The 27339-nt window shown below is 49.2% G+C and overlaps 1 protein-coding gene across 3 annotated transcripts in view; it reads right to left on the minus strand.

The window, feature by feature from the left end:
• Positions 1–27339, minus strand: part of LOC119445387 (ubiquitin conjugation factor E4 B) — a 441801-nt gene that overhangs the window by 293375 nt on the left and 121087 nt on the right. For all 3 annotated transcript variants that reach the window (XM_049664500.1, XM_037709694.2, XM_049664499.1), the window contains exons 4-5: positions 26245–26320; positions 9177–9261 (exon numbers count right to left, since the gene is read on the minus strand). In XM_049664500.1, the coding sequence (XP_049520457.1) occupies positions 9177–9261; positions 26245–26320 (161 nt within the window). The remainder of the gene's footprint in view (positions 1–9176; positions 9262–26244; positions 26321–27339) is intronic.

Genomic DNA, 27339 nt, shown 5'->3' on the forward strand with positions numbered 1-27339 from the left:
AGAACATCCCAGTTTTTGTGGTCTGGTTGAATATCAGCGGCGATCATGTCGGCAAGGGTGCGATGAAACTGCTCGGTAAGGCCGTTAGTCTGGGGGTGATAGCTAGAAGCTGTCTTGTGGGCAGTGCCGGAGGCTCGAAGAACTTCGTTAAGCAGTTGTGAAAGTAACGCCTTTCCACGGTCACTGAGCAGCACACGAGGAGCACCATGGCGCAGAATAATGGCTTCAAGAACGAAGTGAGCAACTTCCGAAGCAGAGCCAGTAAGCACGGAAGCTGTCTCAGCGTAGCGCGTCAGATGGTCGACGGCAGTCACTATCCATCGATTGCCAGCAGTAGTGACCGGAAGGGGCCCGTAAAGGTCGATCCCAACTACCTCGAACGGGGCTGCGGGGCGTGGAATCGGCTGTAATTGGCCGGCAGGAGCAGATGTTGGGAGCTTGCGACGCTGGCAGGAAGAGCAGGAACCGACGTATCTGGCGACGCTAGCAGAAAGGCCAGGCCAATAGAAACGACTTCGAATGCGGTCATAGGTTTTATGGAACCCAAGGTTGCCAAATCATCATGAAAGGCGTTGAGAACACGAAGTCGGAGAGAGCGTGGTAGAACTGGCACCCAGCGTTGCCCATCAGGATGGTAAATACGGCGATACAGCACGCCATCGTCCAGCTTAAAGTGCGCGAGCTGGCGATGGAAGCGCGCGTTAGGTGGATGAGAAGCCCCAGAGAGGTGAGCTATGAAGCGTTGACAGTACGGGTCAGCAAGCTGGCGAGAGGCGAGTGGCTGATCATTGTCGAAAGGCAGTTGGTACATTGAGGCCAGGGAGGAAACCGTAGCAGTGTCGGTCGAACTGGTGACGTGCGAAGCGATTGCAGAGGCGTCGAACGGGGCCGTAGGAAGCGGGCAGCGAGAAAGAGCGTCGGCGTCTCGGTGTTTCTTTCCGGACTTGTCAATGATTTCGAAATCATGCTCTTGGAGGCGTAAAATCCAGCGACCCAGGCATCCAGACAAGTTCTTGAGCGTGGAAAGCCAGCATAAGGCGTGGTGGTCCGTAACGATGGTGAAATGACGTCCGTGGAGATAAGGGCGAAACTTCTGTATCGACCAAACAATAGCCAGGCACTCTTGCTCGGTGATCGTATAGTTCTTATCGGAAGCGCTGAGTACACGACTGGCGTATGCAATGACTCTCTCTCGCGAAGAGTTGTCGCGTTGCAGAAGAACAGCACCTATACCGCGGCCGCTAGCGTCGGTGTGTAGGAGAGTCGGTGTGGCTTCATCAAAATGGCAAAGCACAGGTGCAGACGTGAGGGCGTCCTTCAAGCGTGCAAACGCCAATTTGCATTCCTGGGACCACAGAAAGGGTACACCGGAAGCTAGTAGCTTGTGTAATGGAGCTGCGATGGAGGCAAAGTTCTGGATAAAGCGACGGAAATAAGAGGCGAGGCCAAGGAAACTGCGCAAGTCAAGGAAAGCCAAGGAAACTGCGCTGTTGATGATAAAGGAAGGAGGCACTTGCGATGTCGGAATGGTGGCAATAGGGGCGCCAGGTTGCACGTCCTGTGGCATGTTAGCTGACGGTGGGCGCAAGCGGCAACCTGAACGAAGCTCCAGGAGGCAAACCAGACGGCCAGAGGAAGTAGGACCGAAGAGCACACTCCACCACTTGTGACGTCTTGGTTGGGACGACGTTTATTAGGCCCGGGAGCTCGTCAGCGAACAAGCGCAGTACATAGGCGATGATGATGATCACATATATAGGAGAAGAGAAGGATAGGTAAAATTGTGAGGATGACGATGATAACATACAGATGAGGATGATGTGCTTAATAAACGCCCACACTAGCTCTTTCGCCAGGCTGGTAGGGGGGCATTTAAGGAGAGGAGGATGTGGGGATTGAGGGTTGCGCCGGCGTCGTTGCGTGGGCTAACACCTGTTCTGCCGTCCCCCGGTTTTCTCCGTCCCCCGGTTTTCCCCGTCCTCCGTGTAACCGGTTCCCGCGGTGGCGCTGCGCACGTGGCGGTTGCGCTGAGTGCGGGGCGCTGACGTCACGAGGCGGCCGGTTTTCGGCTGCTAGCGGCGGAGCATGCCTCAGACTTCTCTCCGGGACCAGCGCACGGTACGTTCATGCTTACCTCTCGTCCGCCGACACCTTTGTGACTAGGACTGGAGCTCGCGCACGGTGCCTTTGCCTGTGCGGGGAGCGCGTACTTTGTGCTGATCCTTTCCCGACGCTAAGCCGACGAGCGGTGCCATTAGTGCTCGCGCGAGGTCGTACCCCGCCGAGCCGCACTTGCCGAAAGCCTAAGCCGAAGGATATTGCCCGTGCTCTCGCGAGTTGACCCATTGGTTATCGCCAGAGCAAGTAGCATAGCAGCCGGGACTTTTCCTAGCGGCGTGTCCCAGCTTGAGCCTGTGCTCTCGCCGCAACGTGCTATAGGCGCCTGTTATTGTATTTTCGCCCTGGTGCGGGACCCCTTTGGCTCCCCGCCGCGCGGGCGTTTGTGCAGTGCTGGTGCCGACGGTTTCAGTAAACGGTTTCCGTCAACTCAGAGCTTTACTGTGTTTTTGGCGTGCGTCGCTCGGTAACCCCTTGTGGCCTCTGAGCTCGCGCGCGAGCGTTGCTGGAGGCGACAGCTGAAGCGGCCCTGTGGCTCGCTAAGCTCGAACCCGCGGTGGTTGGTCTCCTGTGAGACACCAAGAACCCACAGCAGCTAAAACGTTTGCATTTAATTTACAGTCGAATCTCGCTAATTCAAACCAAGTCACGCGGCGGCGCCTCCAACCGGAATTGCTCTGGCACCGCCATAGAGCTTAGGAGAGACCCCTCAATGTCGCGCGCGAACAAAACAAAAAAAAAAAAGAAGAAAAAAAAATATGGCGGTAATTTCACCCTCTCTCAAATGGCAAGGTCGCCGATTCTGGGTTGCGCCGGAACATGCGTGTACGTGCCGACGTCTCAGCCACGCTACCGTAGCCACGCATAGAAAATGGCAGTGAACCCTTCTTTCTCCTTTATGCTTCCTCTACTTTCTAGTCACGCTGCGGCTACAGCGCAGAGGGAAGCAGCGGCGCTGTCCCAGGCCGGCCAACGAAACTGCCCTACACCGGCAAACACCCGCTTCCCGATAACGGCAGAAAACGAAACTTCAATGAGCTGGCTCCGGGCCGGCTGGAGCGGCGGCGCCTGCACGGCGGCGGGCGCGCTTGGTGACAGTCGAAAGTGAGAGAGCTACGAGAGAGGGCGAGGGGAGCCACTTAAGCAGTGGAGTTGCCGAGGCGAAATCCGCTTTCCTGCCGCCCTCCTCCCTCACATTCCACGGTCTCTGCGTGCACGCTTCGCCGTGCCGTGCCCGCGCCGCCCGCTCCCTGAAGTTTCGTTTACTGCCGTTATCGTGAAGCGAGCGCTGGCCGGCGTTGGCAGTTTTGTGGCCTTTGCTTGCTATGCGCGCCATGATATTTCACGACTCGCACTCAAGATTGTGGTTTCAGCCTCACTGGCTGTTCATGCGCACCACGTGCCCTTCTCCTCCACTTCATCTCTTTCTTCCTCGAGCACTCCTTGGGGCGCCCGTTTGAGGGGAGTGTTCGCCGTCTCCGCTGACTTCCATACTCCCAGGCAGCCGCACTGTAACCGGTATTTCGTTTCAGGCAACTGCGCTATAAGCAATACGTGTATACATGGTCTGAAAAGACCGCACTATATCCAGAACTGCACTAAAAGCGGTTACGTTATAAGTGATCTATATTGTATTTAGAACAACATTTGTTTACCATAAAGTTGGCAAAATTATTTATGGCGCGAGCCGGGTAGCCAGTCGGATAGCTCGCCCAACTGAAGTCAGTTGAGCAAACGCGTCAATTGAGATGGGGTGACTGAAAACTCAAGGGAGCAGCCCCACTGCAATCGGTAGCAATGCACATTTTCTAAAACCTTACAATAGATTACACGCTTTACGCGGAGTGCTTACGGGGGGACGTGGCAATGAATTTTTTATGGGAATAAATTGATTAGATTGGCATGCAGGTGTGATTTGCATGCAGTTTCTATTATAGTTTTTGAGCTACAACACTTGACAGCCTCTAATGGTTATCCCCAGATTGGTTAATTAATTACACATAAGTTCGCTAAGATCAGCACTTCCACAAACCCCCATTCTGTGCAATAAAGCTACGCGCTTATTTTTTTAAATGAGCACCAAATTGTTTTTTGAACTTTCCTATGCATATTGTCTTACTAACAACCTTTCCCCCAAAAAATTTTTTTATGAGGTGCAGGTAAAAATGGACAGGTTTGTTGCACTCATCAATGTTTCAGGATCTAAGTGTCAAAGACAACGATTTTATCTTCATTCATTGTGAAATGGCACTGGGATGATCAAAAGCAACTGCAAAAAAAAATGAAAGCTGAGAAAACAAAGCTGAAAGCCCGATATTTTTCTCAATTTTTGATAACAGCACTCTAGGAAAGTGCTGTATTGTAGATTTCTATTACGTATTTTGTTATGGTAAATGAAGGTCCGAGGATCGCTAAAAAGAATAAATCAAATAATTGAAAATTTTCACCAATTTGAGCACTTCAATTGCCACGTCCCCCCTTAAATGTGTCCCTTAATAATCGGGAGAACCACCCTACCGACTCAGTACATTTGTAAAAAATCATCATAATCGTTTCAGGGTCCTTTTAAGTCACACTGCAAGTGCTTCCCGCTAAAACCTCTCTCACAACATTTATTACACTAACCCAACACTAAGCCCAAATTACGTGTCCTCACGAATCGATCATAAACGCAAGGTTAAAATTCCGTTATGCCAAATTAACACTTGCCATGCCTCTTTCTTGCTGCAAGCAAGCAGTGAGTGGAACCACTTTCCTGCCTTCGTTGCTGCAACCCAAGACCCTGCCTCCCTCAAAGTTGTGATTACTAATTTGTTGTTAGACCACTGCCGTCTGTAATGCCCTCGGGCCTTGAGAGTATGAAAATAAATAATTAAATACCATATTTACTCGATTGTAACGCGACCGCGATTGTAACACGAGGGGTGACTTTTCATTGCGTCCATCAAGAAAGAATAAAACCGCGAAAGTAACGCGAGGGGTGACTTTTTGTTGCGTGCAGCAAAAAAAAAAGCAAAATGAAAAGAAGGAAGAAGAACAAAGCCGCTAAAGTATCGCATGACCACCGAATGCATGAAAAACGCATTTATTTTTCAAACACTAAACTGTATTTTTCAAACACTAAACACGACTAGAAGCTATTACCTGTCTCAAAACGGAGTGTTCTTGCTAGTCGTCGTCGTCTGACGAGTTCTCGGAAATAGAGTCCTTTTCACTTTCATCCTCCCAGAGAAGGTCGTCCTCAGTGCCATCGAGCGCATTTGATATAGAACACTTCTTAAAAGCACGAACCAGCATGTTATGTGGGAGGTCGTACCAAGCGGCAGACACCCACTGGGCAATCAGCGAAGGTCTCGGTTGCGTGATCCTTCCTAAGGGTTGCAGCGCTTGAACTTCACGAATACAGTCGTTACAGAGCTTGCGCATTCAGTCCTGAAACAGCTTGTTTAAGCACACATCGAGTGGTTGCAGAATCGACTCCATTCCGCCGGGAATGATGGCAAGCTGCGTTTTAGTCTCCGCTAGCTTTTTCGTGACCTGTGGGGTGAGGTGTCCACAAAACGGATCCAATACAGTTAAACCTGCTTATAACGAACCTCCATATAACAAATTCCTGGATATAACAAAGTTTTTCTATTCCCCGCCGTTACTCCATAGAAGCACATGTATTTAAGACCTCTACGTAACGAAGTGGCAGCGGGAGACGCCCTCGATATAACAAATTTTCCCCTCTGGCAACCTAGAGATTTCGCCCCAAATTTTGTCATTTTTGCGCGAGCAGCAACCGGAAGCGCCTTCTCCGCCGCGACGGAATGCGAAGCCAGCGCACGTGTGCGAGGCGGGCCTGCATCCCTCGACCCGGCGATCTTGCCGCCGCGGGCGTGACCTTTCCCCCTCCCTTCATTCAAACCTGATCCTGCCGCTGGCTGCAGCTGGCATAGCCCGCCAAGCCGGCACTCTCTCCTTTACCAGTTGATGTTGCCGACGCGCTGGTACACGCTGTGACACATCACACTCGATGAGCACGGGCACGAGCTGTCAAACGCTGACGGCGGGTGGAAGCGCCGCGGGAGAAGCAAGCGAAGTGACCTTCGTGCTGTTGTCTATCGCTTCAACGCAAACTGAGCGCCGAGAACACACAGCACGCACAAAACTAAGAGCCGCCGACGCACCTACACTGCTAGACTCTGCCCCAACGCAGATCGCTTTAAAGATACGGCCTGCGCGACCGCGCTACCGCGCAGTATGCAGTTGATGCCAGAGTACAGTACAACGCCGCCCCGCTATCCCTCCCCCCTCGCTCCCTCGCCGGTGCCTCGAGCGCAACGGAAGAAGGCGCGCTTCCTCTCTGCTTTTCTTGCGCGCGCGAGATTTAGACACAGTTGTCGGCGCCCCTCGCACGTTTTCACTCGCACATACAGCATACGGCGCGCGGCGACTGCGTTATCGCCCTTGGACTTTATACGGGATATCTATGAGCCAAAACAATAATTTTAGGGCCACAACGCGTCATAGACACCATCTTTAGATAGCAAATACGGATCTCGAGCGACATACTTTTGCTGGCGGAAACCGAAAATACGTCATAGTTGTCACCCCCAGCACTTTGGGCGGCCAATGCCATCGTCAAGCCACCAAGTCAAGCAACATGAAAAGTCAGAATGGCCGCTCGGGTCGGCGCGGGGTGGCAGTTCGCAACGTATGATGCGGGAACGGTCCCACAGTTGCGACGCAACAGCGGGGTTACCAATGCAATGGGTTCTATGGGAGCTGTGCCGGGACCGGCCGAAAACGACGTAACAGCCGGGAAAACGCAGCCCCCGGGAACGTAACAGCGGGGTTCTACTGTAACACTATACGATGCTACGACGTCATCGTGACGCTCGCTCTTCGTTTCCAATGCCTCGCGCTTGTGCGAAACGACACGCGTCCACGCATCCGGAACCTGGTGTGACATTCCAAGGATGTGTGCTTCGACGAAAACGGAAAACGGGTGCGCGTTACAATTGAGGGCACGTTAGAATCGAGTAAATACAGTAAGCGTTTCTTTTTTGAATTTTCATGCCGAACCTGCATATAACGAAATCCTCTTTATAACGAAGGTTTTGGGGAATTTGTCAATTTTGTTATATCCAGGTTTAACTGTACAAGGATTGCAAGGGTGAAGAAGGGCAACTGGCGCTGGCACCCCACTGTGTCAATCCAGTCAAGGACTAGGGATGGTTGCATCCATCCCTTTTCATCCCTTTTCCTGGCATCGAACAACGACGTTCCTAGGAAATGTTTTCTTCGCAATAGTCTTGCGACCAAAAATTATGTAAGGCAGCAGCTTGTGGCCATCTGCCAAGCACGCCAGCATTAATGTTATCCTGGTCTTCTCATTACCAGTTGTCCTAATGCGGACTGCTGGGGCGCCAATGCTGTTCACAGTCCTGGTCATGGGCATATCAAGATATACAGCAGTCTGATTGACGTTGCCGATATGCCCCAATGACATATTTCAGGAATGGTGCAAATCGATCAAAAAACACTGAAATTCCAGTAACTTACCTTGAAAGTCCAGCGGCAACTTTTGCCAGATGGAAGTTGCCCGCTAAAGCGAAAACCCGTTCCTCCTCATAAATCTCTGCGCCCAACCACGTGACGCTTTGAACTTCGTCCGCGGGATACCCATCTGCCGAGCGACATCGCTTGCTTTGAACTGTATCAGTTCAACACTGATGGGCGGCTGCTCCAATACAATGCTCCAATTCAAAATGGCAGCCGTGGCTAGGTCCACGAAAACCTTTTCGGACAGGCTCACACGTGAGAAGGTGCTCCCGAATTGAGCCGCTCCCATCTGCAGATGGTCAACTCATTGACGTCGAGGTTTCGGGCAGCAGCTGAATTGCCGATTTCTTCAGCCATCAAAATAGCATGCCTCTTGAAACGGCCGTCGTACTGAGCCCTCGTAAGGGGAGCCGAAGACGAGGTGAAACACACGAGGGGCAACCAAAGCCACCGAGTCCACCACATACGACGACACAAGAACAAACGCACGCTGCGCACGCTGTCACAGAAAAAAAACGAAACAAAGAGAACAGACGACACAAAAACAAACGCACACTGCGCGTGCTGTCACAGAAAAAACGTAAACAAAGAGAACAGTTATTGGCTTGTAGTGGATCCAAATGGCATTTGGCTGGCACATGTTGCCAACATAGATCGCAAAATGGCCAAAACTGTAGTCGTTGATTAGAATTGGGTGTATCATTGCACTTTTTAGACAACTTGAATTTCAGTATTCGATTGTAATGCGAGAATCGAATTCAGGTAGCAAAAATCTCGAAAAAACTCGCGTTACAATCGAAAATTTAAAATTAAATTATGAGGTGTTACGTGCCAAAACCACAATCTGATTATGAGGCACGCCGTAGTGGGGGACTCCAAAATTTGGACCACCTGGGGTTCTTTAACGTGCACCTAAATCTAAGTGCACGGGTGTTTTCGCATTTCGCCCCCATCGAAATGCGGCCGCCGTGGCCAGGATTCGATCCCGCGACCTCGTGCTCAGCAGCCCAACACCATAGCCGCTGAGCAACCATGGCGGGTCGCATTACAATCGAGTAAATAGGGTAAATACATTACACTAATGAAAATCACTCCTAATGACTCCTTATTACACGTCACTGCATATTGGTCATAGCCAGAAAGTTGTAGTTTCAAGAACGATTCTGAATAGTTTATTGTCAGCACTAGAACCGCCTTCATCATCTCTATTCAACATGCCACAATGTTCAAGTCTGCAATTTATCGCCATATTTATACTAAACAAATTGCTGCCTCTTTTCAACAACGCGTTTTTGTTTTGTTGTCATCCACTTGTTCTATAATGCTTCAATGGTCCTGGAAGTAAATAACTGAAATGTTCTTCCATAAAAAATTGGTAACCCGTTCTTCGTGGTTAACCCTCTTTATGCGTCTCACTGTATGTGGCTTCCTTTTATGAAAATGCTGCCATATTGCTGCCACTTGACAAATGGCTACTCACTGTCTTAATGCCTTTAGTCGACACTTACCCGGGGGTTGGTCCTCTCCTGGAGGCCTGCACGGTCGTAGCAGGAGAGCAGGTACTCGAGCACTTGCCTGCGACCTTCGTCAGCCCTGAAACAGAGACCTCCCCAAGCTATGCCAACAGGAGACACATGAAGCAATCCCCAGTCACATGCCAATGTCATCAGCAACCTCAGTTTGGATGTCAGTATCGCATCGCTTGGGTTTTGTAGCGTGTTTGGCACTTGCATGTAGCGGGACAGTGCCGAGCTGTCACCACCGTATCAAGGAACGAGCGCCAACTTATGTGGAGAGGAAGAAGCTCGCCTTTCAGGGCAAACATAGATTTTCAGCAAGGCACACCTATAGCTGCATTCGGGGGCTTTGAAGGAGCGCTATCTCTGGCCACTCTTAGCACCTTCCGATGCAGTAAAATAGACAACTGTTATGGAGACGTCTACTGCTGCAAACTGTCCTCCTCCTCGCTCACATATTCCTGCCATGCTGGATTTACTACCATCTCTGAAAACAGCATTTTTCGTGATCCATCCACTGTAGCATTGTCAAAATCGTACTTTTAAAGTGCCGCACAGCCTTTAGAAAATGTAGGGATTAGCAATGCTGCATACAGGGTGCTTGTCTGTTTCACAACTTCACGAATTCTATGCAATGCGTTTTTTGGTCCTGCTGCTGCTACTGCTGCTGTGCTCTGCTGCACCACCTCAAAAAGCCTGAAATCAATAAACAAATAAATAGGGGTGTCCGAATAGTAAACTTATCTAATCAAATTGAGTATGAATATTTTCCAATGATTTTAGCTTTATTAATGAAATTGAATACTGAATACAGGCAACATGGATCCCTGAAAAAAAACAGTGAAGACCCTAGACAAAAAAATTAGTTTTTTTTTGAGTGAATAAAAAATTGCAATTATTCTTGCGTTATAAATTTTGGAGGTCACTTGCAAAAAATGTACTGGACTAAGAGAGCTAAAATTAAGCAGGTTTTGTGCGGAATGTTAGAAGAGTGCAAGTTTGCATTTTAATGTACATGTTTTAATGTTTAATGTAATTCACGAACTTTGCAAAGAAATGCATTGATGTTCCAGTTAGGTTCTTAACAAAACGTTGCTTTATGCGTTGAAGCACAAAATTAACTGGAACGCCAATGCATTTCTCCGCAATGTTAGGGAATTACTATCTCGAAACTGGTGTCATCCTGAGAATTAATTCTAAGTGGGACCGCCTTCCTATCTACACGGCTACAATTAGTAAATTGCAATATGGCCCATCAGGTAATTAGTTAAAAACTTAATTAGTGAATTTTTGTTAATTAGTTGCTGATGCATTTCAATTTATTGTGCAAGTAATGTCCGCCTCTTCGAGTAGACCAGCTCATTAACTAGAATTGGGCTATCTGCCACCGGCAACCTCAAATAAATTTTAAGAGTGTTCGCTGAAACACCCTGTATCTGTATTTTAATTGAAGTTAAATTCTTGCAAAGGTGAAATTTTATTGGGGATTTCTACAAGATTTCATAATGCAGCACACTGTGTCACAGTTTTTGTGCGCTCTCTCTCTCTCTATTCATTCAGGCAAAAAAAAAAGGAAATCAAGAGGCTTGAATGAGTAGCAGGAACACAATTGCTGCTCCCGAAATTTTAGACTTGCAAAATAATTATTTGAGAAAAAGCAAGAAATTAACAAGAGTGCAAAAGTAGGCATTTCATGCAAAAATACGAGGTAGCTTTCTTCTGAAGCAGCATTTATTGCTCGTTTTTGGCAGGAATGCAACTTGGAAAGCTGCTCTTTCAAACAAAATCAAGATGGTCTGGCTATTATTGACAGTTTTGGAACGGTGAACAGAAAGCACTTTCATGGGCAAAACAGCATTTCAAGGGACAAATAGTATTTTCTTCCTCAACGAAGTCATTTTGAGCTAGTTTTTTGCCACCAAGTGTGTCCCGGTATGACGATAGAAAATTAACTGAAATTAAAAATCTTTTTTTGTGTGTGTGTCTCAGAGACTGTTAAAATTTAACTTTAGTAGGAGCACAAAAGCTGGCTCAGGAAAGGAGAGGTCGCCCTAGGGGAGTAGCCTCAACATCAAAACACGGTAAACAACGGCAACACGTGACATTCGCTGTTGGCAACACATGCCACATCCCAAATATTGGCTGTCCAGTGATTTCCCAGTTCTGAATTATATATCAGTCTCTCATTCCACTGGTCGCTGCCAAGCTTTATTTTGTTAATAGGGCACCATTGGAGGAGCAAACATGGCAGAGGTGATATTTACATCACTTGCTTTTGCAAGCGTGAATTCAAGACACGAAAAGGCAACACTAAGTGCTACTTCAAACTAATGTTGACACTGGTTGTATGACAATGTCTGGTCAGGTAATAAGTTCATGTCAACAGAAAGGCCACAACAGTGACAAAAAGGTGTTGTTAATAGATATTTTGGATGCAACCTATGCACATGTAGGGTCCTTCATGTTCAGGTAACACTTGCCAATTTTTGCACCCCAAAGAATTTTTTTTTGAAATAAGGCTAAATCCAGTTTCTCTCCGAAGTTCGGGCTTTCGTAAAGGACAATAAATGCAGGTGCCCCAATGCTAATGAACGCTCCCCACCTTGTGTGAGCAAGTGGTATATCATCTTTGAAATATCATTTATATTGTTACGGGGAGAATATATATAGAATGGATATATTTACAGGGTAAGGCGCACAACGCTGCAGCAATTGTTCAGGGGAGCGCGTGCACACCAGAAAAACCACCCGTCGTCGTCGTCATCGTCCAAGCACCGACCACAGGATCGCCGCTCGTGACATTACCCGCCGGCGGCAGAAGCACCGTCCCGGTGCAATTAGGGCCCGGGCCGAGAGTGGTACGGTTTAAGACGCGAGACATGGACTATGTCACTCGTGATTGTTGCAGAGGCCGACGTAGGATTTAGCGAAGCGATTTCATAGGTCACATTAGTGACTTTGCGTACGACGCGGTAAGGGCCAGCATAACAGGAGAGAAGTTTTTCACATAGGCCAACGCGACGTGACGGGAACCACAGCAAGTTCACCTCCCGGTGTCGGCGGTCATAGAGACATTTTTGTTTGACCTGTGAAGCCGACAAGCGATCGCGGGCAACCTGACGGGCGATGTCAGCACGGGCAAGAGCATCACGAGCATAGGCAGAGGATGTGTCTGCGTGAGCATGAAGTATGGTGTCCATAGGTAATGGTGGGTCGTAGCCAAACAGTAGATAAAAAGGTGAATAGCCAGCTGTGTCGTGACGAGAAGAGTTGTAGGCGAAGGTCACAAAAGGCAAGTTAATGTCCCAGTCTCGGTGGTCCTCAGACACGTACATAGCAAGCATATCTGTGAGAGTACGGTTGAGGCGTTCAGTAAGGCCGTTTGTCTGTGGATGGTACGCAGTGGTGAACTTGTGATTGGTCTTGCAAGAACGAAGAATGTCGTCGACCACTTTAGACAGGAAGCAGCGGCCGCGGTCTGTGATTAACTGACGAGGAGCACCGTGGCGCAGGATGACGTCGTGAAGAAGGAAATCGGCTACATCAGTAGCACAGCTGGTGGGAAGTGCTCGTGTAACAGCATACCGCGTTGCGTAGTCAGTAGCGACTGCAACCCATCTATTGCCAGTGGTTGACATGGGAAAAGGCCCTAGAAGATCGAGTCCCACCCGGAAAAATGGTTCATCAGGGATGTCGAGGGGCTGAAGGCTGCCAGCAGGCAGTAGGGCAGGAGTCTTGCGTCGCTGGCAGTGGTCACAAGCCGCAATGTACTGTCGCACAGAACGGTAGAGACCAGGCCAAAAGAAGCGCCTACGGATGCGATCATACGTGCGTGACACGCCTAGGTGTCCGGCCGTCGGTGCATCGTGAAGCTGGCACAAAACAGTAGAGCGAAGATGCGCGGGGACAACAAGCAAGAGCTCAGCGCCGTCAGGCCGGGCGTTGTAGCGGTGTAAGGTGTCATTGTGGAGCGCAAACATCCGTAGGGAAGGGTCAGGGTGTGGCGAGTTGAGACCGTCTATAATAGGCCGCAAAGATGAGTCGCGGCGCTGTTCGTCAGCTATGTGGACGAAGTCTGTAATGGCCAGAACAAAGGTGTCAGATTCATCTTCCAGTGTATCAGGGGGATCGACCGGGTATCGTGACAAGCAGTCAGCGTCTTGGTGAAGCCGTCCAGATTTGTAGAAAACAGAAAATGAGTACTCTTGCAAGCGGAGTGCCCAACGGCCAAGGCGACCGGTGGGATCCTTGAGCGAGGAGAGCCAGCAAAGCGCATGGTGGTCTGTAATAACTGAAAAGTGCCTGCCATACAGGTACGGACGGAATTTTGCGATGGCCCAGACGAGTGCTAAGCACTCGCATTCTGTGATAGAGTAATTTTGCTCCGATGGCGACAGAAGGCGGCTTGCATAGGCGACCACGCAGTGGAGGCCGTGCTGCTGTTGTGCAAGGACGGCGCCTATACCGTGGCCACTGGCGTCGGTACGAACGTCCGTGCTGGCTGACGGGTCGAAATGTGCTAGAACAGGTGAGTTCGTTAGGATGGCAACGAGCGATGAAAAGGTGTCCGCTTGGTCACGACCCCAAGTGAAAACGACGTCCTTCTTGAGTAGGCCAGTTAGAGGGCGGGCCACTTCAGCGAAGTTCTGGACAAAACGACGGAAGTATGAACACAGGCCAAGAAAACTGCGGACATCCTTGGCCGACCGTGGAGTAGGTAACTGACTAATCGCGCGGACTTTGTCAGGCTCTGGCTGCACGCCTGCAGCGTCAACAAGGTGGCCGAGAACGCAGATTTGACGGCGCCCAAAGCGACATTTCGACGAGTTAAGTTGAAGACGAGCGCGGCGAAAAACATCAAGGACGGTGGACAGGCGAGTGAGATGGTTTTCAAACGTAGTCGAAAAAACAATAACATCGTCCAGGTAGCAAAGGCATATGGACCACTTGATGCCTCGAAGAAGAGAGTCCATCATGCGCTCGAAAGTAGCAGGGGCGTTACATAGGCCAAAAGGCATCACTTTAAATTGATAGAGGCCATCAGGAGTCACGAAGGCGGTCTTCTCGCGGTCTTGGTCATCCACAGCGATTTGCCAGTATCCTGAGCGCAGGTCGATGGAAGAGAAATATCTGGCGCCGTGCAAGCAGTCCAGTGCGTCATCAATACGCGGGAGAGGATACACATCCTTCTTGGTAATCTGGTTAAGGTGGCGGTAGTCTACACAGAATCTCCAGCTATTGTCCTTCTTTTTCACGAGTACGACGGGAGAGGCCCAAGGACTGTATTAGGGTTCAATTATGCCTTTGACCAGCATTTTCTCCACTTCCTGTTAGATGACAGCACGCTCCGGAGCTGACACACGGTAAGGCCGTCGGTGAATAGGACTCGCATCACCGGTATGAATGCGATGGGCGACGACGGAAGTCTGGCCCAAAGGACGGTCGCCAAAGTCAAAGATATCCTGGTAGGAAACCAGCGCGCGGCGAAGGGCAGCGGACTGCACCAGAGCGAGGTCTCCTGATATCATGCGGGCGAAGTGGTCGCAGGACGAACCCGACTGCGATGACGGCGGTGAAAAATCAGGTGGAGGTTCTGTGGTCAAGGCAGAAACCGTGTGGCCGGCCAATGGGGTCAGATGAGCGAGTGATATGCCGCGAGGAAGAACTTGCGTCGAGTAGCCAAAATTGAGGATGGGAAAGGCGGTGCCGTTGTTTCTAACTGTCACCACCGTATAGGGTAGCGCGACGTTGCGTGTCATGGCGACCTCAGGAATAGGGCAGGCAACGTAGTCGCCATCGGGTAGGGGCGGGAAGGCTGACAGCTGGACGTATATTGCGGCTTGCGGAGGCAGTCGAAGAAACTCAACGGAGCGTAGGCGGGGTGGGCCGGCATCAACGTTGTCGGGGCACGAAGGAAGTTCTAGCCGGAGAAGGCCCGCGGAGCAGTGGATAAGGGCAGCGTGTGTGGACAGAAAGTCGATTCCCAAGATGAGGTCATGGGGGCACTGTTCTAGAACAGCAAAAAGAACAGATGTGTGGCGACCAGAAATAGTGATGCGTGCAGTGCACATTCCAAGTACGGCAGGTGTACTCCCGTCGGCTACTCGGACGGTAGGTGAAGTCGCGGGCGTCAGGACTTTCTGGAGGCGGCGCCGGAGGCTCGAGCTCATTACAGAAATTTGTGCGCCGGTATCAACAAGAGCGGTAACTGCCACACCATCAACCAGAACTTCAAGAAGGTTGCATCGGGTATAAGGGACAATCAGAGGATTTTCAGGCCGGGTCGTAAATGCAGAGTCACCTCCGGGGGCTGCATTGGCTAGTTTTCCGAGAGGCGGCCAAAGGGAGACCGAGAGTGGCGAGGTTGGGGCGAGCAGGACTGACGGCGCTGGGGCGATGGTGAGCGGCTGATCCGGTTTTCCCTAGGAGGACGTTCAGCACTTGAGGCCTCAGGACGGAACGACGGGGCATATGGTGCATGGTCCAGGCGATTGTAAGTGTTTGGGCGATAGGACGTGGGCCAGCGGCTGCGGCAATGGCGGGCGATGTGTCCAATCCGAGAGCACGTGAAGCAGATGGGCCGGTCATCAGGTGTGCGCCAATCGGCTGGATTTCGATAACGTGGCCTGAAGGTCGTGTTCGGTCTTGCAGCAGCGACGACAGGGGCGACCGGGTTGGTAGCAGTATGACCGTTATCAAAGGTGGGTAAAATGCCCATATTCACGACCTCTTGGCGAACCACGGCCTGAATTAGCGAAATCGGAGCCAGGTTGTTGCTTTGCATACCGTCATGAGGTGTAACGGGTGCCATGGCCTCGAGTTCTCGACGGACGATCCTGGTGACGTCTTCTGGAGCTTGCGCTTGCTGAAGCGTGGCTAAACCTTCGCAGGAGGACGTGGCAGCCGTATTAGGAAGTCGGTCGAAGCGGTGAGTGATACGTTGACTTTTGGCCAGCTCAAAACGACGACATTCAGCAATGACCGACTCCACCGTTGCGCAGTTCTTACACAGTAGCAGATTGAATGCGTCATCGGCTATGCCTTTCAGTACGTGGCCCACTTTGTCCACTTCAGGCATGTCCTTGTCGACCTTGTTGCACAGAGACAACACGTCCTGAATATACGAGATGTACGGCTCCGTGGACGTCTGAGCACGAATTGCGAGCTCCTGCTTGGCCGCTAGTTGTCGTGCGATAGGTCTCCCAAATAGATCGCGTAATTTCTGCTTACAGACGTCCCAACTCGTCAGATCTGCCTCATGCGTCTCGAGCCAGAGTAGCGCAGTGCCCCGCAAATAGAAGATGAGATTCGCCAGCATTATGGTCGGGTCCCACTTGTTAGTGTGGCTGACGCGCTCATACATTGCCAGCCATGCATCGACGTCCACGCCGCTCGTGCTCACGGTGGTGGGCAGCACGTTCGAGGAGCTGGTCATGGCCTCTGACAAGGACACGCTGATCATGTTCCGCGGCCCGGACTGCCACATGTGCGACGAGCTGGTCGAGGAGCTGGAACTCTGCTACAACCGCATCGACTACCAGGCGCCCGACCGCTTCCAGTCGGCCATCATCGACGCCACACAAAACGACTTCCCGGGTATCTTCAAGGTCGATGACTTCCCTACCATCTACTTCATATCAGCTAAGGACAAGATGCACCCCAAGTTGTTCCAGGGCATCCGCAAGGCTTTCGGACTGATCAAGTTCGTCAAGGAAAACTTCTACGATATCCCCGACCGCTCGGACTTCAGCGTGTTCCCCGCCTTCAAGCGGCCCAAGCCGCCCAAGGACGACAAAGCCAAGGACGAGAAAAGCGACACTTCCGCTAAGCCAAAGGAAGAGCTGTAGCCTTTTCTTTTTTCATTTCTCACCCTTGTTCTCACATTCTCATTTCTGCTACCCCGCACCTCCACCAAAGATGTTACGGGGAGAATATATATAGAATGGATATATTTACAGGGTAAGGCACACAACGCTGCAGCAATCGTTCAGGGGAGCGCGTGCACACCAGAAAAACCACCCGTCGTCGTCGTCACCGTCCAAGCACCGACCACAGGATCGCCGCTCGTGACAATATGCTTCTTTTTTGCTGAACACTCAAGCAAAAAGCGGCACATATATATTCAGTGCCTGCCAGTCATGACTGAACGAAACCTAGCCACATTTACACGAATATGAGAACGGCCTACTGCATCGCATTTGCCACACATTGCATGCATGAAGATGGAGTGAAGGCAGAGCTGCTGCTTTGCATTGTGGGCGGTGACATTGAGAGGGCTCCAACTCAAACTCCATTTCAGCATTTCTTCGTACAAAAATAGAAGACTGCTAGGACAAGATAAAAAAACAGCTAAACTGGGGCTTGACTCGGTGCTTGCCCAATTACTTGGCAGAAACAAGAGACAGACAAAATACAGTTGAGTGACAAAAAAACAGATTTCAAGCTGACTTGAAAAAAAAAAGAAAAAAAAGAAAACGCAAGGCACAGCAAATGAAATACTAGTAGGAAACTGCATTAGAAAAGCAATAACAATAACAAGAAGAAAGGGAACCGAGGGGCCCGATTTTTATTAATCATATCATAAGAAGCCAACAAACAATGACACCAAAGACAACATAGGGGAAATTACTTGTACTTACTAAACGAATTAAATAAATGATAAATTAATGGAAATAACAAATGGATGCAGAAATGGATGTGAAAGTGCAAGTGACTTGAAAGGAAGACATCAAGGAACAAAAAATCACAACAAAAACATTTAAATTACAATACAATCAAACATTTAAATTAAATACAATCAAACCCGCTTAAACAATACCAGTTTTAACAATATATCGGTTATAACAATGAGAAGCTGCTGCACCATCAATGTTCATTTGTTTTCTATGGTGAAATAACTCGCTTACTACAATGCCCTCATGCCACATTATTGGCTCTAAGGATGATGTCTGGCTGTCCATGCCAAAAGGTAATGGAATGCGAAATCCTTGTAAAGAAAAAAGAGAGAATTTCGAACCGGTGCCCAATTGCCCACCGCCTCAACAGCCGTCGTGCGCTCATACAATAGAACCTGTTTTCCAGCCTTTTCCACATCACGTGCCTCTATCCCGTCGCCCTTCCACCCCTCAGAACACGAATAGGCCGTGCCGCTGACAGCGCTGCTCTCAGATTGCTCACTAGCCCCTCATTCTGAGCAGTTCTGCCAACGGATAAAGTTGTTCACGCTCATCTTTGTTGATTGCATCGAATTCGTTCCTGACCATGTGGTTTCTCAGTCTCATTTGCTGCCGAAACGGAAGATAGATGGTTCGCCCTCTGATCATCGACAATGCACGACGTTGCCAGTTAAATAAGGGTGATGGCAGAGCTGTTGTGAGAAGACTATTGCCACCTGTTGGTAGTGGGTTGAGGGCAAGAGTGGGTCGAGCCCAAAAGAACAAAGAAGACTACGCGCGTCAGCAGGAGCCAGGTGCTCTACAACCGTACTCTACAACTGTAGAGCACCTGGCTCCTGCTGACATGCGCGGTCTTCTTTGTTCTTTTGGGCTCGACCCACTCTTGCCCTCAACCCACTACCTACAGGTGGCAATAGTCTTCTCACAACAGCACTGCCATCACCCTATATTTACTTTTTTCATGCAACCCGGTTATAACAATTATCGGTTATAACAATAACATTTTCATGGCACATGAACATGGTTAAAGGTGCATTTGGCTGTACCATAACACCTCAATACTACGAACATCACATTAACGAACGTTTCTGATGGACAAGCTTTTCATAGATCCCCTGCTGACTTCTTTAGTTTGAATGTAAAAATATTTCGGTACTATGAACTTGGCAGACGACAAGGCGAAGAAAGCGGACACCACGACACATGGGTCCAGAAAAGCTGAGACGGCGCCCGAGAGAAAACATGGGCGAGAACATATTTTTTTTTAGATCTCTTGCGGAGGCGACGACGCAACAGGTTTTGCAAGCGCATGCCCCGCCCAGAAAAGTGTCGCCTCGCAATGGAGGCACGTCTCTTCCTTTTCTTACCTTTCTTTCTCCACACGCCTCTTTTTTTCGCGCTCCTTTCTGTGGCCATACTAGCTACGCGTGCAAAGAAATGTAACCCGGTATAACCTTCGTAGTCGCGGGGATACGCCACGGGCATTCCACACGCTCACTTTGCTTCCAGACGGTGTCGTTTACACGCGCTTGCACTTTGGGATAGTTCAGGTGTCCGCCTCGAGCGAGACAGTTGAAGTGATGGACAGAATGGTTAATTTTGGGGCTTTCACTATACCAACCTTTCAGAATAACAAGCAATTTATCGCAGTCCCCTGAAGCTTGTTGTATCGATATTTCACTGTACTGTTATAACCGGTATCATTATAAGTGGGTTTGACGGTGTGCAAGTATACAGTAATACCTCTTTAACTCGAACTCGCATATCTTGAAAAATCTGCTAACTCGAAATTTTCGGTGGCACTGAACAATTTCCCATAGGTGCCATGTGTTTATTGCCGCTTATATCGAGTATTTTTGGGCCGAATTGCGGATATCTCGAAACTTTTACTGGGGCTGGAACAAAAATTCTGCAGCTGGATCGTTTAACGACTGCCACAAAGCGGACGCTTTCACCAAAGGTAAAGTCGAAACCTAGCAGCATAACAACCTTGTCAAACAAATATGTGGCACGTCATGTGACGGGAGAGACGTGCGCAGAGGCAGGCCCTGCAAAATAGCCCGCTTGACACAGTCTGGTTTGTTCGCTTTATGCAATACTCAAGATTTACTATCAGAGGTCTGATTTCCGTTTTCCTCTTATTCTATGTAACACATGCAGCACGAGCTTGCGCTATGCGAGCAGAAGTTTCGTCAAAGCTCCCTGAAGTTTCGTTTTCTGCCGTTATCGGAAAGTGAGCGTTTGCCGGCGTGGGCAGTTTCGTTGGCCGGACTGGGCCTCCGCCGCTGCATTAAGGGGTCTTTCCTAAGCTTTTGCTCTAAGGCGGTGTCGGTGCAATGCCGGTCGGAGGCGCTGCCGCGTTATTTGGCGCGCTGCTGAGAGCGTTGCCGGAGCGCTCCGTAGTATGTTCGAATTAACTGTCGCAAATGCTTTTGCATTCGAATTACCGAGCGTTTTTGCCCATTGAAATACACATAACTTTGATGGGACCACAGTGTCAGTTCGAATAAACCGGCAGTTCGAATTAAGCATGTTTGAATTAACGAGATTCGACTGTAGTTTTACATACTAAACCATGTATGACTACCACTTACTCGGTGGACAAAATCTTGATGGAATTGAGACAACATGCGAAGGTGCTGTCCTTCATGCATGAGCTTCCTACTAACAATGAAATACAATTTTTAGATCTGAGCCTCACACTGTCAGAGGAACATATTTGCTGTGCCTACCGTCCCCGATCATGCAAAGAGTTGTTGCCCTATGATGCGGCCCACTCAAAAGTAATTAAGAGAAGCATTGCTTCTTGGAAGGTGCACTGGCGCTGGCGCCATCCGGTGAGGTGCGCCTCACAGGATGGCGGAGAGCTTTGACAGTCAGGTCAACCGGCTCTACTCAGCTGGGTATCCTCGCATCGTCGTTGGTGCTGTAGCTGAAACGCTCCTTCAAAAATTGAGAGAAAAAAAGAAGAAACGGCAACCGATATAAACTAGGCCAATAGTTGCACCTTACGTACAAAGGTTGCGCACAACCTTAAGAAGGTAGTGAAAGGTACAATGTCCCAGCAGTCCTCTCTGCACCAAGGAAGTTGTCAGGCCTGTGACCGCGAATTTCAAAAGCGCCCAAGCCGTCTAGATGTGGCAAGAGGCATGTAGATCCCGACGTTACCTGTGCGGTGGGTGTGAATTATGAAATTCCGCTCAGCTGCAAAAGTGTTTACATCGGGACGTGTTAACGAAAGAGCGAGAGAGCATGCACTTTCCATTCAAAATAACCTTTCAACACATTTACCTGTGCACTACAAAGCCCGTAAATGTAAGGCAAGATTTAAGAAGATCAGCATTCTGGGTAGAAGCAACGAGGTGTTGGCACGAGAAATGCTGGATGAATATTACATAAGGAAAAAGATATCTGCATTAGCGACACGACACGTCAGTGGTGTTGCGCGGTGCATAGTTTGAATTTTTTAGATGCTTTTTAAACTAGCACATGTATCCTATTGACTCATCTAGGGTGGTGTGATGCGCGGAACCTTGCCGCGCATGTTCCGCTGATGCATCCACCAGCTGCTAGCTCAGACGACAAGTGCTATGTGCTTAGGCTGACCAACAGATTCACATGTGTGAAAAAACGGGCGAATAAAACTGTATTGTATTGTATTGTATGTGTGGCTTGGCTATATATTGCAATGCTCTCTCGGAATAAAGTTAGTTGCAAGTGACGCTCTTTCCTTTCGCCCGCCTTTTGTGTTGCGTCTTTTCGTTGTATGAAGCATGTACCAACTAGCCCAACAACAAGGTTTATTAAAAGAAAAAAAGTGCACTTTGATCTTAAAGGTAGCGCAAGGACGTGGTTTCAAAACTGCGAGGCACATTTGACAACGTGGGACGAGTTTTCCCGTCGGCTACTTGATACCTTCGGAAGCATTGATCACCGAGCTAATGCACAACGCCTTCTCGAGTTGTGCATTCAGAAGCCCAACGAAAGTGTTTCCATGTTTGCTGAGGACGTGTCTCGTTTGTTTCGCCCACGGATCCCAACATGCCTGATTCTAAGAAGCTGAGCCATCTCATGTGCAACCCGCCTACAACAGGGGAAGAATTCATTAAGGAAGCCACAACAATTGAGCAGGCGCTCCAGCAGCATTTCCGGCAATATGAATGCCTGACTAACGGTACGCCTGCAGGAGCCGCAGTACTGGCAGTGACAGACGAGACCTCGCTGCGTCAACTGATAAGAGACATTGTGCTTGAGGAGACTGCGAAGCAAACTGCAACACTGGAGGAGTTTTCCGTTGCTTCGGTAGCTGAAGTTGTCCGCCAAGAAATCCGGCAAGCATTTGCATCTCCTGAGCACCATGTCCCGAGGCGCACTTGGAGTCGCGCGCATACAGCTACACAGACGCTGTCCGTCGCCCACTTTCTGCCGTGCCAGTACCATAGTATCACCAGTGGCCACCTATTGCTGCTTGGATACCGAGGGAGCATTTCAGGTGACCGCAGCTTCGCAGTACTGACGTATGGCGCTGCTGATCGCCAACCATTGTGCTTTCATTGTGTAGAACCAGGCCGCATTTATCATTTTTGCCCTCATGGCCAGGGTGGCTTGCAGGAAATGCCACCTGCCACTCCGCGACTGTTTCCAGAGAGACATCCATGCTTCGACGACAGTGTCACTCGGGAACAAGGCAGCTCAGCTAATCTCCGGTCACGCTCACCGAGAGTCTCCGTTACGTCATTCTTCGCCAAACTGTCGCAGTTTTGCTGACGTGGTAAGAGGGCGCTCTCCAAGCCCACGGCGGGGAAACTAACAGCAGTGGTGCAACCAGAATAGGATTTGGAGCAATTTTTGGAGCAGGAAAATCCAAATTTGGAGCAGGTTACTTGGGAAAAAAAACTGTTTTGGAGCAGTAAATTCCAAATTTGGAGCAATTTCACAAAGAACGCTTACTCATAAAACACCCCAAAATATACCCTGCATAATAAACGCACCACCCAACTTTGCATTGTATTTCTGGGAGTATACATGGTAATTCACATTAGCAGTGTAGGTGAGGGCAGGGGCGCGATCGGAGATCGCCGTTCGGAGCGCGCGTTCAGTGTCGCCATGCACGGTTGACTTAGGCCGCGCCTGGCAAAATTGAATGCGCACTCTGAACAACGACCTCGATCGGACCTCAGCAGTGCACTGCACACAACTTTTTTCGTGAAAGATGTCGAAAGTACACATGCATTTCTTCGTGAGTGGTTCCCTCTCGTTTTTTTTTTTTTTCGTTTTTTTTTTCTGACGACGTGTTGCGATGTTGCGGCGGTAGTCGGAACATGCAGCGACTGACATTCTTTTGGTGTTTCGGCGGTGGCCTCCAGTTTCGGATACTATGGACCTTCGGATAAAACGTCAGTGTTTTTCAAATTATCAGGGTCCGTTGTAACGAGAGTCGACTGAGTGTATATATATACACACACACACACACACACACACACACACACACAGTCGAGTACCATTACAACGAAAATCGCAAGACCCGCGAAAAATTTTGTTCTGGTGGAACTTCGTTGACGCGAAATTAGTATGTATATATCGTATTTTCCGGTGTATAAGTCACGGTTTCTTTCTGAATTTTTCGCCGGTGCGTCTTATACACGGGTGCGATTTGTGTACGTGTCCTCCCCCGGCAAAACTGCCGTCAAAATCGGGCAAAACTGCCGTCAAACGCAAAGCACGCTGGGTTGATCTCTAACACTTAATTGCTATAGGTGCTGCGCGCTATCGAGTTCCCTGCGAGGACAGAGCAGCAACGCAAGGGGCGGCAGGCCAACCGCGAATCAACCGACCCCGAAGTTGTCGCATCTATAGATTGATTTCAAGATATGGCGCGTGCCATTGCGCAAACTTCGCAGTTGCTACCAGAGTACAAGCCAACCCCCTCCCGCTTTCCTCCTCTGTGCAATTCGGCTCACCATCGCACGCTTTCACTCGCACATAAGGCATGCGGCGCACAAAGACCATGTTATCGCTTTTTCACTTTATATGGAACATCGCAGCAACCAAGATTGCAGAAATGCGCCTGGTGTGCCTTATCATTGCTATCGCAATTATGTAGGAATGACACCCATACCAAGATTGCAGAAATGCGCCTGGTGTGCCTTATCATTGCTATCGCAATTATGTAGGAATGACACCCATACGCTTGCACGTGACCCATGTTCGCGGAGTGAAACCTCACTAATTTTTTTAAATCATATACCGAATGAACAGGTGCGTCTTGTACACCAGTACGACTAATATATTGTTTTTTTTTTTCGGAAGAACTGCCGTTTTTAGGAGGGTGCAACTTATACAAAGGCGCGAGTTATAGCCCGCAAAATACGAACAAAAGCCGCGAATGAAACTAAAACCATCGTTCGGGAAATCTTTGCGATGGCATGGGGGCAACGATTGGGACGTACTAAAGGCGGTCAATGAAGTGTCAACTTTACGAGAGAATGCATTTCGCACCGCAGTTACAGCATTTTTCGTGCATTGCGGCCGACACCTAACTCAAAGCGTGTGCCCGGCCAGTTGCGAAACACTCACTTCGCGGCACATGCACCGTCACAATGAAGCAGTTTGAATTATCTCAATTTCATTGCATATTTATGACAAAGTCGGCAAGCTTGGCGAACTTGCGCTTACCGGAAGTTTTATATTCAGAAGTCGGTCAGCCTGGATTTCTTACGCTTCACGGCAAGCAAAGGCGTTACACGAGTCCCACGTACAGTCCGTTAAAAGAGCCATCGCAATGTCATTGTAACCGAGAAATTTCGCATCTGGTCCGGCGTTTTGGCGCAGCGTGGCGCAATTTCGACATATGTCACGGTTTTGGTGCAGCTTGGCGCAAAAATACGAAATTGTATCAAAATGGCGCAATTGGTGCACTGTTGCACCCCTGAAAAAGCAGCGACCTGCGGGGGGAAGGTTGCAAGTCATCGAACAGCCGAAAATCCCCCATTATTACTGAGATGTCAGAGCAACCCGGAGAAACGGAACGCCAACGAATTTGTGAGTGCCGACCTACTCTTAACGATTGATGGGCACGACATGACAGCTTTAGTTGACACTGGCGCAGACTTGTTGATAATGAGTGAGCAGTTGGCAGACCCGTTAAGGAAATCAAAATGCAATGGACGGGCCTATATTCGAAATGCCGGGGGCCAGATAATGACACCTACAGGATATTTACTGCACGACTCCAGATAGGAAATACAGCTTTTGTCGCCACTTTTACGATTTTAAAAGAGTGCTGCAGATCACTCATCCTAGGAATGGACATGGATGTCGACGTGGAACACAAGAACTGGGACCAAATATTACCCTACGTAATGTTTGCTTATAATACGGCTTGGCAAAAAACAACAAGAATGACGCCATTCAGCCTCCTCCACGGCTGAGAAGTTACTACAATGCTGGATGCTATGCTGCCTCATGATTCCAGCGATTTCGTGACTGACACCGCAGATTTTACAGAGCGTGCCGAAGAAGCAACACAGCTCGCGCGAGTTCACAAAACTAGCCAGCAAGACCGTGATGCCTGACATTACAATCAACATCATCGATGCGTCGTCTACCAGCCCGGCCAAAGAGTCTGGGTTTGGACTCCAGTACGCCGCCGGGGCTTTGCGGAGAAACTTCTACGCCGATACTTCCGACCATACAAGGTTATACAACGCCTTAGCGACGTCAACTATGAAGTCATTCCTGACAGCCCATCATGATTGAGGCGCTGTCAGGACCTGCCTGAGACTGTGCACGGGTGCGCATAAAACCTTATTTTTCTGAAGGACATGGACACTCTCTGGTTTGCTGAACACCGGGTGCTACCCGCCGAGCATCGGGACAATGCTCCTTCTGGAGGGACGCAATGCTGCAATGCTATCTGTGCCCAACCACGCTGACGACAAAGACGACAACCTAGAGTGTGCGAGCGAGGTGCTAGAGAAGAAGAAGCCTGAACTGAGCACTTGTTCTAATTGTTTCGATAAAATACCCTTCTCCGCTCTTGTCTCCAGTGAGCCGCGACAATATATAGTGCAACTGACGGTGGTTCAGTCGGAGCCGCCGTCAGTCACAATTCGCTCCACGAAAAGGCAGGATGTGTGTTGAGTGAGCTTCTGAACCACACTTTGCGATGTGGTGAACACAGTTTAAATCATGGATCCAGGACCTCAACGAGGTGCAACATAACGCCTAATGCATTTCTGTCGCATTTACCTCTGGGTTTTTTTCCGACACGTATGAACAAGGTTCTACTGCAATGCAGTGAAGCATAACACTGCTGAGCCCACGACACTGCTGTCATGCTACACAATACCCGATGCCCAATTCAAAGTTTTGATGGCACGCACCTTGCAGCCTGCAGCCGGACCCTTTGCACGTTCTCCGCCAGACACAGCTGCACGAGCTCAGCAGCAGGCAGCTGCCCTGCAAGGCCACTCCACATCAGCTTGGCACAAACCACTGAACCAAGTTTTGCCCAGGCCTCATGTCAACAAAAAAATTTAGATCACAGAAAGCACACATTGTGTTAAGAAATCTGCCCAACTGTCCTCAATCTGCCTCAGTTAGCAAGCGAGCAGATTCTGTATTGAAAAATAAATTGCGTCAGGAGAGCAAGCTGCTCTGAAAGATCCCAGATGCTTGCAAGGCCTTGTAGTCTGCTCAGTCTATGAGCAGTCTATCGCTCCAACCTATGAGGCCAGTGGTTGAAATGCAACACAACAACACTCAGACTTGACACATGTCATAAAACAACAAATCATTTACTACACTGGCAGCAGCATCCTTCAATGTGCTGTGTCGACGCCACGACAGACCAACTCGTACGAAAGTTGAAATCTATTTTGCAACCATTGTGAGAGACCAAATGTAAAAAAAAAAGACTACAGCTGTTACAAGACGGGGCTTCCTGCGATACTTATGTGGAGACGTGTAGTCTTAGTGTATATACAGGGAGCAAAGCCATAGTGTGTCCTAAAGCTATGCGGTAGAGCAACTCCTCGGGCAAGCAGAAGCTGGCTACCAGGTCCGATTGACAACATGCGACATACATGCAAGATTTCTCGCCATATCTGCAAAGCACAGAATGCTTCTATTCTTAAGAAGCTTGTAAAGAAAGATTTATGCAGGCAGCATGGACAATATCATGTTGGTTCCACGACATCACCAACACAAATAAGCTAATTGAGCAATAAAATGTGTTTTGCTGCTGGAAAATTGGCCATTGTAACTGGCAAATTTGGGATTGGCGGCAGATGTTCCAACTGCTTTAGGCTCTGTCAACTGATTTCTTATTTGTGGGTCAATGAGTACTCATGTTAAAATGCTGTTAGAGCCCCAAACATTCGACATTTATCGTAATCCTGCAAGTAGTGTACATAAAAGTATAAATATTACAGTCAAAAAGTAACCAAAGTACTACTTGATGATGTGTGGGGAAAACA

Source organism: Dermacentor silvarum, chromosome 3 (genome assembly GCF_013339745.2).
Source record: "Dermacentor silvarum isolate Dsil-2018 chromosome 3, BIME_Dsil_1.4, whole genome shotgun sequence".
NCBI lineage: Eukaryota > Metazoa > Arthropoda > Arachnida > Ixodida > Ixodidae > Dermacentor > Dermacentor silvarum.